The sequence below is a fragment of the Cryptomeria japonica genome, chromosome 7 (genome assembly GCF_030272615.1).
Source record: "Cryptomeria japonica chromosome 7, Sugi_1.0, whole genome shotgun sequence".
NCBI classification, from domain to species: domain Eukaryota; kingdom Viridiplantae; phylum Streptophyta; class Pinopsida; order Cupressales; family Cupressaceae; genus Cryptomeria; species Cryptomeria japonica.
The window spans coordinates 571,555,525-571,569,044 of NC_081411.1; the positions used below are offsets into that span (position 1 = coordinate 571,555,525).

Here is a 13,520-nt window from a genome sequence, read left to right on the forward strand (position 1 = left end):
ATATATTAACTCCATACCACCCAAAATTTTAGGAGCAACACATTAGGTTTGACAAACAATGTGCCTTTTCTTATTACTAGGTACCTTACCATTAGATCATAAAATTTTCTAATCAAACTATTCAATTTTTAATATGAGATGAAACAATAAGTCAACAAGAATAATAGTTAATAGTGTAAGATGAAAAAACATTTTGACATACTTGAAACCTTTCTATTAGAAAAAAGGAGATTACCTTGTCGTGCTCATACGTTTCACCACTTAATTTATGTAGGTCCCATTCACACATAGACTTTAGAGAAGGATTAACAAAAAATAGAATACCCAAATACCTAACTATCACATTGAGACCATGAAAAAACCATCTCCTATCCAAAGACCATTGAGGATAGTTAGTAATCCAACTCGATAGATTAAAGCCACTAAAGCCATTGGAGAGTCATTAAAATATTTTGGATTGATTGTTTTAACCTAACCCATTATAGCTTTATAAATGAGAAAAAAGGCTTTAAGTTTTCTATTTATATTTTTTTCCAACCTCATTTCTTTAGATTTTATGTTTCTTTTAAGTAATTTTTATCAATTTATATTGAACTAATAATGTGATCTTTCTATTATATTTTTCTTATCATTATATCATTAAATGTCATCTCAAACATTAATGAAATCAAAGTGCCATTTTTTTTTGTTTTTGAAAACTCTAATTTTCAATCCATCAACTTAAAACACATCATAATAATTAAGATGATGTAATTGTATATAACAAATGTGAAAAGAAAAAACATCACACCATTAAATAAAGACCATAATACTAGCAATAGGTATGGGAATCTCATTTGCTAATTGTGTGAGCAACCAATTTCAATGAATTGTTTATCTTTTTGTGCTTTGGCTTAAATATTTCTTATCAATTCTACAAACACATAAATCTCACATGAAAAAGATCGATCATTGCATCGAGCGTATTCCAAAAAAGAATGAAGTTAACTATCTCTTCATGAAGTATATGAGTTTAATATGGTTTTACTTAACCAAATTGCTTTGAGTGTGTAACAACCAATAATGCAATGCTCATCCCTGTGGATTAACACTCAAAAACTTTCTTATAATCTACTAAAATCCCTTGACATCCATATAGACTCTCTACTTAAATAAAAAGTTTCCTACAAATAATTCAAGTGTGATGAAATCAGATTTTATTTATTTTATTAAAATATGAAAGTCTAAAGACTTCATCAATACAATGGAGCTTCAAAACATTAGAACTCCATCGACTAGGAAGAACTACTTTGATATTGTCTACTATTTCATAAATATGTATTATCTATTCACATCATGATAAACTTTTGATCATATTTTTAATTAATAAATACGATCAAATGTACATCCGAATATCTGAATAGATATAATGTGCCTCGTATCAGCCTCTCTACAAGACAGAGGTCATCATTACAATGACATAAACAAGACAGAGATCATCTGTACAATGACATAAACATAGATACAATATTGTGATACATTAACATAATTGTAGAAGTCAAATTTATTTCATAGCTATTGAGCTTCATGAGGTGTAAGTAGAATCAAGCCTCATGAGCTACGTACTCATTCTGTTGGTGGGCATTAGGATATGGATTGCGAGGGACCATGGCAGCGAGGGAGCCAACGAAAGCTGCATTCATGTATGTGGTTGGCTCCAAATGGCTGTAATCTGATCTCTTGTCACTGAAATTATCATTTGAACCTGGCCCTCCTACGAGTGCACCTGTGTGCACATTGGGATTGGCTGAATCTTTGTTATACCATGAGAATCCATCGTTGCAATCTACCTTCTCAGGCATCACATGGATTGATGGAATGGAGGCCCCTCTGTGGTGAAGCTCTTGTGGGTATTTGCTTCCCACACCCACCATATAAGACATATTCATTGGGTTCTTACCCAGAATGTAATCAACCTGATATAGAAATTTAAAGAAAAATAATTAACATCTATTTCTTAGAAAAATGAATCAGAAAAATGGATGATTCAATCTAAATCATCCTTCACTAGGTTGGAAGATTATATTACAAATTAGAATTGCAGATTCTAAGTTTGAATGGAATATGGAATGAGTCACAAGTTTGTGTATAAATAACCTGGCTTTTTGCAAAACTTCGAATTTCAGAAGGCTTGAATGACACACCGCCACAGGATATGGAAGAGACCTTTGCAGCTTTGATTATGTTGGAATATACAAGCATTGCAAATGTAGCGGTGTTTACGTACTGTAAATTGCTGCTATCTCTTATGAATAGAAGACCCCCTGCACATTTCATTTGGATTCCTAGGTAAATGTGCCTCACTGGAGATAAAATAAAATTCTTAAAAGTGCTTTAAATTAGTTCAATCGTAGAAAACTTGCATGCATTCTAAATGCAAGGAAGCACACTAGTTCTTGTTTTCGGAGACAGGAGAACACATTCTAAAAGTTGTCATAATATTTGTTAATTCAATCGTCAATATATTTAATAGTATAGCATTAATGATTTTAATTTTAAAGTTGTTAGTATTGATCATGAGTATTCATTCATTATGAATAAAATATATTTTTCTCATTAAAAAAGCAATAAATAATGTGATGTATCATTGCACAAGCAAAACTTGATTTAATGTACAACTATTGATCTACTTATGTTTTGGATCTTTTGGAAACCTCAATAAAAAACATGTTGACGTAGTACCATAATTGATAATGTAAACCTGAAACTCTAATTATAAACAGAGATCTTATTCAATAATCTATTGTAAAAAAATTAGAACAATTGAAAATTGTCATATATTATTTTGAGATGCATGAAAAGAAAGACCTCAGTTACTAAATCTTCTCCCCTAATGTAAAAAGATCTTTGTACTACTTATATATCAGAAGAAGAATACATTTAATATGCTAGAACAACATGTGTTTAAAAAAGGTGAAGAAAAGGGATTGTGAAAAGTATTCAGCTAAAAAGTGTTTTAACGGTACTGTAATAATATATTGTTCTTATTTTATATATATCTTTAATATATTTTTATTCTACAGATGTAACAATGTAATAGATTATTACTATTTGATTGCAAATATGGTGTGATATATATTTTTAAACCTAGAAGGCTGGCTTGTAGTTGGTTATTTGAATAGTTTAGTTGAAAGGAGTGGCTTTATTTTGATTTCCTCATGTCATACAAGACCATTTTTTGGATTATGTATATTGCATTACCTGGAGTAGTTGTAATCTGTTTTGTAGGACTTTTTGGCAGTAAGGCACATATGAAGGAGTCTGCATCGGTTTTATACTTCTCCAAGGATTTCTGACCAGATAAAAATTCCTGTTACAAAAGCTCGGGTGTTATTGGATAACAATCAACAAGATAACAAATCAATGGATATGGGAAGTAAACAGACCTAATGGATATGAATTGATTACCTGAGCCAAGAGCAATTGGGCACCTGCAAATTTGTTATCCCAACTGAATTCAGACATCATTTGACTCCACCCTTGGTTATTCACAACAAAGTTTAAATAAGTTTGATCATTTGTAGCTTTATAAAGCCATGCTGCTGCCCACAGCAGTTCGTCCTGCTCACCATATAGAACATCTAGTTACATTCACATTCAACATTGTTTTCTTTTCAATTTGAACTTCAGATCTTTATATCTGCACAGTAATACATACATTGTAGCCTGAGTAGGAGCAGTAAAAAGGGCAAGAAGCTGAATAGGATCCCCTGTATTCATTGGCAAAGTTGAAAAGCTGCAATGGTATAACACAAGCTCCTATATGAGGCCAATCCTTGATAAGTTGTTGTAAACAGAGGATTTTGAAACAAATCTTGTTTGAAATTTACACTCACAGATTGAGAAAAGTTAAGTAATATTCCTGCATAGGAAGAGTTATAGTTTTTCCAAACAATGGCTGCAGATGACAGAGCTGCAGAAGCATCTGCAGCTGCTTCTGATCCAGGAGAAGATGAGCTGATCTTGTATAATGTGCGTGCAGTGTCCATTTCCTCTGCTCGCTCCCAACATCCATGATCCTTGTTCCCATCACCCACCTGCTTGAAAATATATAAAAAAGATGATATTAGTGATATTTGATTATGTAAATAACTTGTTTAGTTCGTTTATCTGAGATTATATCAATAGGTGCCTTACAATTACAACTGACACAACCTTGAATCCATAGTGTGGTAGGACTTGTGTGAGCAATTAGAACTGTCCTAAAGGTGAATTTTTATTAATATGATAAAAAAAAAAAAAATATTATCTTTAATTGTTTAAGGGTTGAATCATTTGATAGCTAAATAGAATTTAAGCTTAACCTTTTATTTGATTTATTTTGTTGTATATATACAATTATCAGTGATATTTGATTGTGTGTAATTACATTTTGGTTTAAACAATATACTCTAAGCTTTGACTTGTTCAGGGGATTCATCTGAAATCACATTAATAGGCGGGTCCTATTAGAGATGCTAGTGTAATTTCTGATGAACTGTCTATACAAGTCAAAACTTAGAATATACTATTGTTTGCAGTTTCTAGATTTGATTGTGCGAAATTTTTTTTAATCATCGACATTTTAAATTGCACTCCATAAAATACAAGAAAATTCAAAAAATTCGAATACTGTAAACAATATTTAAATAAATTGTAGAAATATTATAGCTTTGTTAAAATATAATGTTTAAATTTACCCTGCAATTATAACGGATACAAACCTGAGTCCATAATGTGGTAGGACTTGTGTGAGCCTTCATTATGAAATCTGTTCCCCAGCGAATTGCTTCAAGCGTGTTGTTCAGTTGTTCTGCCTGAGATAACTGAGGTCTATAGTGAACTGCTGCCCAAGAAAGCATGGTGACTGTGAAGGACATGGGCCACACAAATTTCACATTATCTCCTGCATCATAGTAACCACCTCTCAAATCCACCTGCACCATGATTTCACAACAGACTAACTGTCATCAAGATGTGCTTCGCTCAAAATTTAATGTGTAACAGTTTAGAAAGGAATAAAAGTAAAAGAAACCATTACGTAATACACAGTGTTATCACCTCAAAATGAGCTACGGCTGACAACCTATCAACTTAAATAATTCAATTAAAATTCATACTAAATAAATAAGTTAGTATGAATTATTTTTGAAATTGATTGTATAAGTGTTTTTTTTGGATATTTAGGATCAAATTTCATAATCTAATGTCAAGAATCAGAAAGAAGGGAAATGATCATTTCTGATTATAGATTGTGGAGTTCTATATAAAATATTGAAAAAAGTTACTTCTCTTCTCTTGTTTTCTGATTTCTAATCACAGATCATAAAATTTGATCCCAAACATTAAAAATACTTACACAATCAAATTCAAAAATAGTTAATACCAACGCATAAACTTTAAAAATTATATAAACTATTCAAACCGTGAGCTCTTAAGACTTGATATTTGTTGTTATTTGCATTTTGGAGATTACATTTGCCAGGCTACCATCTGAAAGAGCAGAATCTCCCCTCCATGTAACTCGTTGATTTGAAGGGAGCTTTCCAGACCTCTGTCCTTCAAAGAAAAGTATAGCCTTTTCCAATGCATCTTGGTAGTCAATTGCATCCACAGTGTCATGAATGCCACCTGCTGCAAGCTGTGCACTAATTAAGCCTGCAAAGACCAACACCAACCCAGCAAAAGAAAGAGTAAACATTGTTTCAGAAATGCCAATACTCATACATTCCTTCCACCAAAAAATGTTATATAGAAAATGCACAATACCAAATACATACAGAATGAGGGGGGTCATACAATTCATGTGAATAAGATGACAGTTAACAGGGAATGTGTGGAACCCATTCATTGATAAGTTCTCACATACGAAACTGCACCAGATAATCATAAAATTTACAGTCATAAATCTAAAAGCGTTTTCTATTACCTAACAAGGTGGGTTCTAACTTTTCTGCAGTAAAAGCATGTTTCCTTGCTTGCACTTTTTGCACCTCAACATCTTAATTGCACACACAGACAGATAACCTCTTTCATAACCGTCATACAGAGATTCAGGATTAGTATGAAAGCCACCTTTTTAGTTTTTGGTTCTTAAAGAAGGGAAAACCTATGACAGCCACTTATAACACCAAAGTTAGACACTTTCATAGTGCATTTAGTAGCCGTTATCAGCAGATCAGAGACTTAAAATATCAAAAAACTTGAATTCAAAACACTTTATTCGTCATTTATAAGATCATTGGACCTCAGCTATCTAGGCAAAACAACTGAACATGATGCCAAACAATTCGTTGGGGAACAGATTTCATAAAGAAGGCTCACACAAGTGCACACAAGTTATGCTCGAATGATTTTATCAAGTAGCATTAAATACAGTGCTGAACCCATGGGGTGTGTGGGGTCTTCCACACAAAGAATATGAAGAAGAGAGATATTATAAAGGAAAACTAGTAGCACTCACATCTTGTGCCATTAAAATTAATGATAAATTACTAAATATATCTTGATTGAATAAATATTGGATGGTTAGTCTCGGTCTATATGTAAGAGTCATAATAGAATCTTGCATGGTATATTGGATTATGGAGATACTTAAGAGCTACTATAGCAGCTCATTTTATGGATTTAGTATAAGATTAGATTTGTTTTGGTGGGAAATCATATAATTGAAGGGGAGGATAGAGATATATAACATAGAATGCTACAACAAATATTTGCATTTAGCTTGTAAACATGACTACATCTTGTTTGGGTATATGGGTCTTGAAATTACAATTTTTTTTTAAAATCTTATAATTTGAATGACATTAAAATTAAAATTTTCTAATACATATCATATAAATAAAATTTTAAGATTTTTTCCTTCTAAAAACTATTCTTTTATTCTAATGTATTCCAATAAGAATTGGGTCCATGATTAGTGATAATTGTTAATTACATTTTCACTCTTGGATCATGAATAGGTAAGTATATAATGTGATATTATGCTTACTCATGCATTTGCTTACTTGAATAAATATTGGGTGGTTTGTCTTGGTCTATATGATCTTGTATGGTATATTGGGTTATGGAGGTAGCCACTTAAGATCTAGGAGATAGGTGCCCATTTTATGGATTTATTATAAATATGACATTACAAAAACTGGTTCTAAAGTGCATACGGACAGGAAAGAACCAGTAAGAAAACCTCCAATTATAACCCAAAATTTAAACTACGAGTTTGTACAATTTTGTGACTTGAAAAAGCATACTGATAGTTCAAAATTCAACTTTCAAAATACAAATAGCTACCCTGAAAAACTGAACTAACACCCTTATTAAATATCAAATGACATTTACCCAAAACATTAATCCCACAACCTAATCTAACCCATATTAAGTATCGACTAACATTTTTAATCCCCATACAAAATAAAGTGAGCCCAACCATTTTAAACAAAAACCACTTAAGGCAACTTTTACATTTTCAATGACCCCCCATTAATTGAGTTCTCATCCTGCAATTAGAAACCCTCTGCTAGCTGAAGTCCCCGCTTGAAAACCCTTCTGCTTCGAACATGAGCTCTATGAAGCTGGGGATGTGAAATCGACCTGAGAAGGAATTTTATCCAATGTGCACGTGGACTGGTGACTTTGAGCCCCAAAATGATACAAATGCAATCTTCAATCCTTTCATTATCTATCTTGAACATAGTTCCAAGAGCATATTGGCTGATATAGTCTTCGAATGGCCTCTCTCACTGTCTAACTGGTAATGATACCCTCAGGTTCCACGGATGGAGCGCCATTTGGTTGCAGTTTAATTGGCGGATTATCTGTCCAAACCTTCTCCAAATTTTTGCTTACGACCCTTCTATTGCAAACTTGTAATGTGCAAATACTTACCATTACTGGGTCATGTTATGCAAAGGTCGAGATACAAGGTGGCTGGCTTCGCATCACATTCCATAATTAAAAGGTACCTTGCAAATATAGAACTATCTGGCCACTAATTTAAATGAGTTAATGTAACACGAATGGAATAATTTGGACAAAGTAGAACATCATCATAGAGTAAGCATTAGTCCTTTATAGCTGATGAAAGACGTCCTTGATGCTGCTATGAATTACCATGTGGATTTATGAAACATCATTACCTCGAAAGGCCTCAAGGCATGTGATATGAATCTAGCTCATTGCTGACTTGCCATGTATTGTCCACGATGGTTGTAACTCTATTTGAAGGCGACAGTGAGATGCACTTATGGTCCGCGATATGAAACAAATTTAAGTTATTCATTTTAATTTCCACATGCCTCATGTTTGATTAGATCAATTAACTGAGGGAATGCACTTAGCTAACTTATGTCGGAAATGTCTCTTCACATAAATTGGTAGAAACGGGTCACATTAATCTTGAAAATAATCCATTGTGTCGTAGTTTTGGGAAACCAAATGATCACACTTCGGGTTCGGTCTCACTTTCGTCTTTACTAAAGACATTTTCTAATAACGGGGGTATAGTGGATGGTAATCTCCCGATGAATGGAGTAGATCATCCATTGATGATAGATTGCCCTAAGATGCCAAATAATCACACAAAGGGTAAGGACGACAATTTGTCTTCATGCACTCAAAAGGAGGTTTTGGATTCTTCAAAGAATGTGAATTTAGATAAAAATGTAGTGGTTGATATGGAAACTATTAAACAAGTACCTGCCATAGGTTTTCCTAATGATGCTTCTTTAGTTCAGGAAATTAAGAATTTGGTGTCTAATAATTCCCCTCTGAATGTTGAAATTAATATGGCTAATGAATCTTCCTTAGGGAATAGTAATCCGTCAGAGGTTGTCCCTGTTATTATGCCAGATGAGAATCTGGTTCAGCAAGTAAATGATATTTTTAACAATCATGCACATCAAATGGATGAGTGTATTACCGATAGAGTTGTTTGTTCAATTGAGAATGATTTGGGGGGTATAAACTCAACCCTTCCAATTTCTGCATCTGCTAATCCTTTTGCAGTTTTGGCTACAATAGAGTTGGGTTTTGAAGATAATCCAATTATCCTGGCTTCTCCAAAGTCATGCAAGAGTTTACCAATTTTCCAAACAACTCTGGTTTTTTCACCATTGGTGGTTTCTCCTAGGAGAGGTAGGCCTCCAAATAATCTTAAGACTCAAATGGAAATTGATGCTAGAATTCAAAAGACTTTGTCCCTTTCTCTTGCATGTGGGCAAGGGAGGCATTTGGTCTCTCTTGGTAGGCCTAAGAAAACATGCTTAACTCTTGTAAGTGTAAAAAGAAAGAGGAGTAAAAGATCCATGACTAGTCCTCCTGTGACAAGATTAGGGGCTGTGAAATGTAATTTGCAAGGTTGCTTTGGAGAAAGCAAAAATTCTCTGATTAATGGGAAGAGGGGAGCTTCGGCCTCCCCTCGAGGACAATGAGAATTATTTCTTGGAATGTTAGGGGCTTAAATGCCCCTAACAAGAGACTCTTAATTAAGTCCTAGATAGACTTAATTAAGTGTGATATTTTTATGTTGCAAGAAACAAAGTTGTCAAAGGAGTCTGCTGATTTGGTTTTTTCATCTTGGAGAAGGTGGAATTTTCTTTCTTCTCCTGCTTGTGGTGCTTTAGGAGGTTTGGCACTACTTTGGAATAATTACAATATTGAGGTACAGTTAGTGGCATCTGCTACAAATTGGATGTTGGCTTTAGTTATAAGCAAGATTTCGAAGGTTAAATTCTGGCTTTTTAACATTTGTGCTCCGTCAAGAATTCAAGGGAAGAGTAAGTTATGGGGTGAATTAAAGAGGATTTCTTCTCCCTTAAAACATGGTTCCTTTATTATCTTCGGGGGTGATTTTAATGCTATCACTGATTTAGATGAGAAAAGAGGAGGTGTTTTCTCTAATAAAAGGATTATGGATGATTTTAGGGATTTCATTTCTGATATGAGCCTTTTTTATTGTAAGTCTCAGAATGGGGTTTCACATGGACAAACATGAGAAGGGATTTTTCTCAGAGTGCTGAGAGATTAGATCGGTTTTTGTTATCTGAGAATTGGATTGATTCAGATTTTGAATTCTTTTCCACTATTCTACTGGTCTCAAGTTCTGATCATTTTCCAATTTCCCTTTCAGTTATTGAACATAGGGCTTCTTTTAAGTCTCCATTTAAATTTGAGCCCATGTGGTTTAGGGATTCTTCTTTTTTGCCTCTGTTTATGAAATGGTGGAATTCTGCTCCTTTTTGTTCTGGGTCTCGTATGTTTCAGATTGCTAAGAAGTTAAGTTATTTGAAATTGAATATTAGGGAATGGAATATCTCGCATTTTAAGAACATTTTTCAGGAGAAACAAAGGATTCAAGATATGATTGAGTGTCTTGATACTCACGTGCTTCAACATGGCATGGTGCCACAAGTTTTTGATGAATTAAAGTCACTAAAATTACAACTTGAGGAGGTGTTAGCTAGAGAGGAAATCTATTGGAGACAAAAATCTAGAGAGTTATGGCTTTTAGATGGTGACAGGAACACAAAATTTTTTCATTCTTCAACTAAGATTAAAAGATGTAAGAATAGGATATCTTGTATTCAGTGTCAGAATGGGAATTTGTTGACAGAGCCAGAGGACATTGCTTCAGAGGCAGTTAGGTTTTTTAAGTCATTATTATCTTCGGAAAATGGAAATCTCAGCAATGATATTATATCTAATATTCCTCCTTTAGTATCTTTGGAAGACAATAAGATGTTGATGTCTCCCTTTTCCTTAGAAGAAGTTAAGAGTGTTGTCTTTGCCATGAATCCGGATAAATCTCCGGGACCAGATGGTTTTACTCCTTTATTTTTTCAGAAATGTTGGGATTTTGTGGGAAATGATGTTTTATTGGCTCTCAAGGAAGCTAGGAGAAATAAGTCTATTTTAAAAGAACTTAATACTACAATGATTGCAATTATTCCTAAAAAAAAGGATACTAAGACTTTTGCTGACTTTCGCCCCATTTCTTTATGTAACACTTTGTATAAGATATTTACGAAAGCAATTTCCCTTAGGTTGGCAAAAATTCTACCTAGGATCATTTCATTGGAGCAAGGTGGTTTTGTTCTCGGAAGGGAGACGATAGAGGGTGCAATTGTAGCACATGAGATGCTACATTCTATTTCCACCCAAAGAACCCCGACCATGATACTTAAACTAGACATGATGAAGGCTTATGATAGAGTAGAGTGGGGGCCTTTATGTGCTATTCTTGAGAAGTTAGGTTTTTCCAAGGCCTAGGTCAAATGGATTCATGCATGTATTTCTTCTACAAGATTCTCGGTTTTAATTAATGGTTCTCCTTGTGGGTTTTTCACTTCCTCTAGGGGTTTGAGATAGGGAGATCCCCTTTCTCTCTTTTTGTTTATTCTTCTAGCTGAAACCTTTAGTTGGGCTATTAGGGCTGCTAAAGTTGGGGGGGGGGGGGCTTTGGAAAGGTATAAGGATTAAGAATATTCCCCAAAGTATTTCTCATTGTCTCTTTGTAGATGATACTCTATTATTTGTACATGCTTCGTTAGTTGAGGCAAAAGTGATTAAAGGAATAATACATATTTATGCATCGTTTTCTAGTCAGAAAGTGAATGGTGATAAATCAAAGATTTTTTTTCTTAATACATCACAACTTGTTCAACATAGGTTGCAATCCTTTTGGGGATTTGAGACTGGAAATCTTCCATGTACTTACCTTGGGATTCCTTTCTTTGTTAAACAGGATAAGATTGGTTTTTGGGATAAGATTATTTCGGTCATTTCTAAAAGAATTCTCTCATGGAATCATAGATGGTTAACTTTGACGGGTAAAATTGTTCTCATCAAGTCTATTTTGAATGTTGTTCCCACATATCTCATGTCTGTTTTGAAGTCTCCAAAAGCAGCTATGGTTAGTTTACAGGGTACTCTTAGAGATTTTCATTGGAACAATAATAAAGATGGCAAGAAGAAACTCCCTTTAGTTGCATGGGATAAGGTATGTTTGCCTAAGGAACTTGGGGGAACAGGAATTCAGAGTCTAGAGAATCGGAATTTAGCCTTAGGTGCTAAGTTGGTTTGGAAATTATATGACAAGCCTAGCTCCTTATGGGCACAGATTATGTTTGCCAAATATTTAAATAATGGATCGAGAGAGTACATTTTTAAAGTCTCAAATTTGCCTTAGATCAGTTATTTTGCCTCATCTCTCATGGATTGTTCATAATGGTAGAAAGGTCAGATTTTGGGATGAAGTATGGAATGGACACACACCTTTGGTGAATATTAGGGATTGGTCTCCTCTGATCACTGTTCTTTCCTCCCTTTGGGGTGTTTTTGTAACAGATTATTTTGAAATTGTGAGTAGTGGACCCCTTAAGCTAGCTAGATGGAAGTCGATTGATTTCTTAGATGTTGATCAAAGTATGAAATTAGATTTTGAGAAGATTTTGGGGGATAGAATTGTATTTCTTTCTGCTTCCAAGGATGAACTTATTTGGACAAAGAATATTTCTAGTAAGTACACTGTTAAAGATGGTTCCAACTCTCTTATGGTTGCTAAAGATTTATCATCTTGGCCTTGTAAGTTTTTTTGGCATTCGGCTTGCCTTCCTAAAGCTGGAACCTTTGCTTGGTTGGCAGTTCGGGATAGAGTCTGTACAGGTATGAGACTAGACAGGCTTGGTATTACTGTTGTTTTCCCTTGTGTCCTTTGTAACAAAAATTTGGAATCTTCTTCACACATGTTCCTACATTGTGATTATGCTTATGAATGTTGGCAGTGGTTGTTTGAGAAGTTAAATAAATCCTTTGTTATTGGTAAGGATCTCATTTCCCATTTTAGATCTTAGCCCTTTATGTTTGCCTCATCTTTTTATGCATGCCTTTGGATCATATCTTCATCTATTGTGATTTGGAATGTATGGGTAGAGAGAAACAATAGGATATTTAGAAAAACAAGTTCTCCTGTGTCTGAGGTTCTATTAAAAATTGAGTCTTCAATCTCTGAGGTTGCTTTGTCATTTATTTATAAGAATTTGGAAAATCTTACTTCTTTTTCACACTGGGATAGTAGAGTTACTAGAGTTTGGAAGATGCTATTAGTTTTACCCTCTCATGGTTCAATTTTAAAAAAGAATGATGCAATAGGTAAGAGATGCTCTGCTAGATGGAAACCTCCTCTGCATGGGCACTTTAAACTGAATTTTGATGGGGCCTCTCGTGGTAACCCTGGGTTGGCTGGGGTAGGCATGGTAATTTATGATCACAATGCAAATTTTATTCGAGCTAGTGTCATGCTATTGGTTTTAAAACTAACAATTATGCGGAATTTCATGCTTTGTCTTTTGGATTGGATATGTCAATCTCTTTAGGAATTAAGGACTTAATAATTGAAGGTGATTCTATGGTGATTATTCAATGTGTTATGAAAAAGAAATCAAATTGTTGGAATTTGCAGTATATACTTGATCCCATTTTACAAAAATTAGAATTGTTTGAAT

At 34.0% G+C, this 13,520-nt stretch overlaps 1 protein-coding gene across 1 annotated transcript; it reads right to left on the minus strand.

Annotated features, from left to right (window-relative positions):
- Positions 1–1,181: 1,181 nt before the first annotated feature.
- Positions 1,182–5,748, minus strand: LOC131073096 (endoglucanase 20). Its single transcript, XM_058009463.2, has 8 exons — positions 5,495–5,748; positions 4,743–4,955; positions 3,876–4,076; positions 3,698–3,775; positions 3,448–3,600; positions 3,241–3,349; positions 2,137–2,303; positions 1,182–1,955 (listed from the first exon to the last, which is right to left on the minus strand). Exons 1-8 carry the CDS (start codon positions 5,741–5,743, stop codon positions 1,584–1,586), a joined length of 1,542 nt encoding a protein of 513 aa, XP_057865446.2. The 5' UTR covers positions 5,744–5,748; the 3' UTR covers positions 1,182–1,583.
- Between the last annotated feature and the right edge of the window lie 7,772 nt (positions 5,749–13,520).

Bases quoted from the DNA above. Each gene is read 5' to 3' on its own strand.
- LOC131073096 (XM_058009463.2), bottom strand. From the start codon at position 5,743: ATGAGTATTGGCATTTCTGAAACAATGTTTACTCTTTCTTTTGCTGGG. The intron at 3,776-3,875 runs GTGAGTGTAAAT...ATACCATTGCAG, and splicing joins TACTTAACTTTTCTCAATCT to CTTTTCAACTTTGCCAATGA. The intron at 1,956-2,136 runs GTTATTTATACA...TTTCTATATCAG, and splicing joins GAAGTTTTGCAAAAAGCCAG to GTTGATTACATTCTGGGTAA.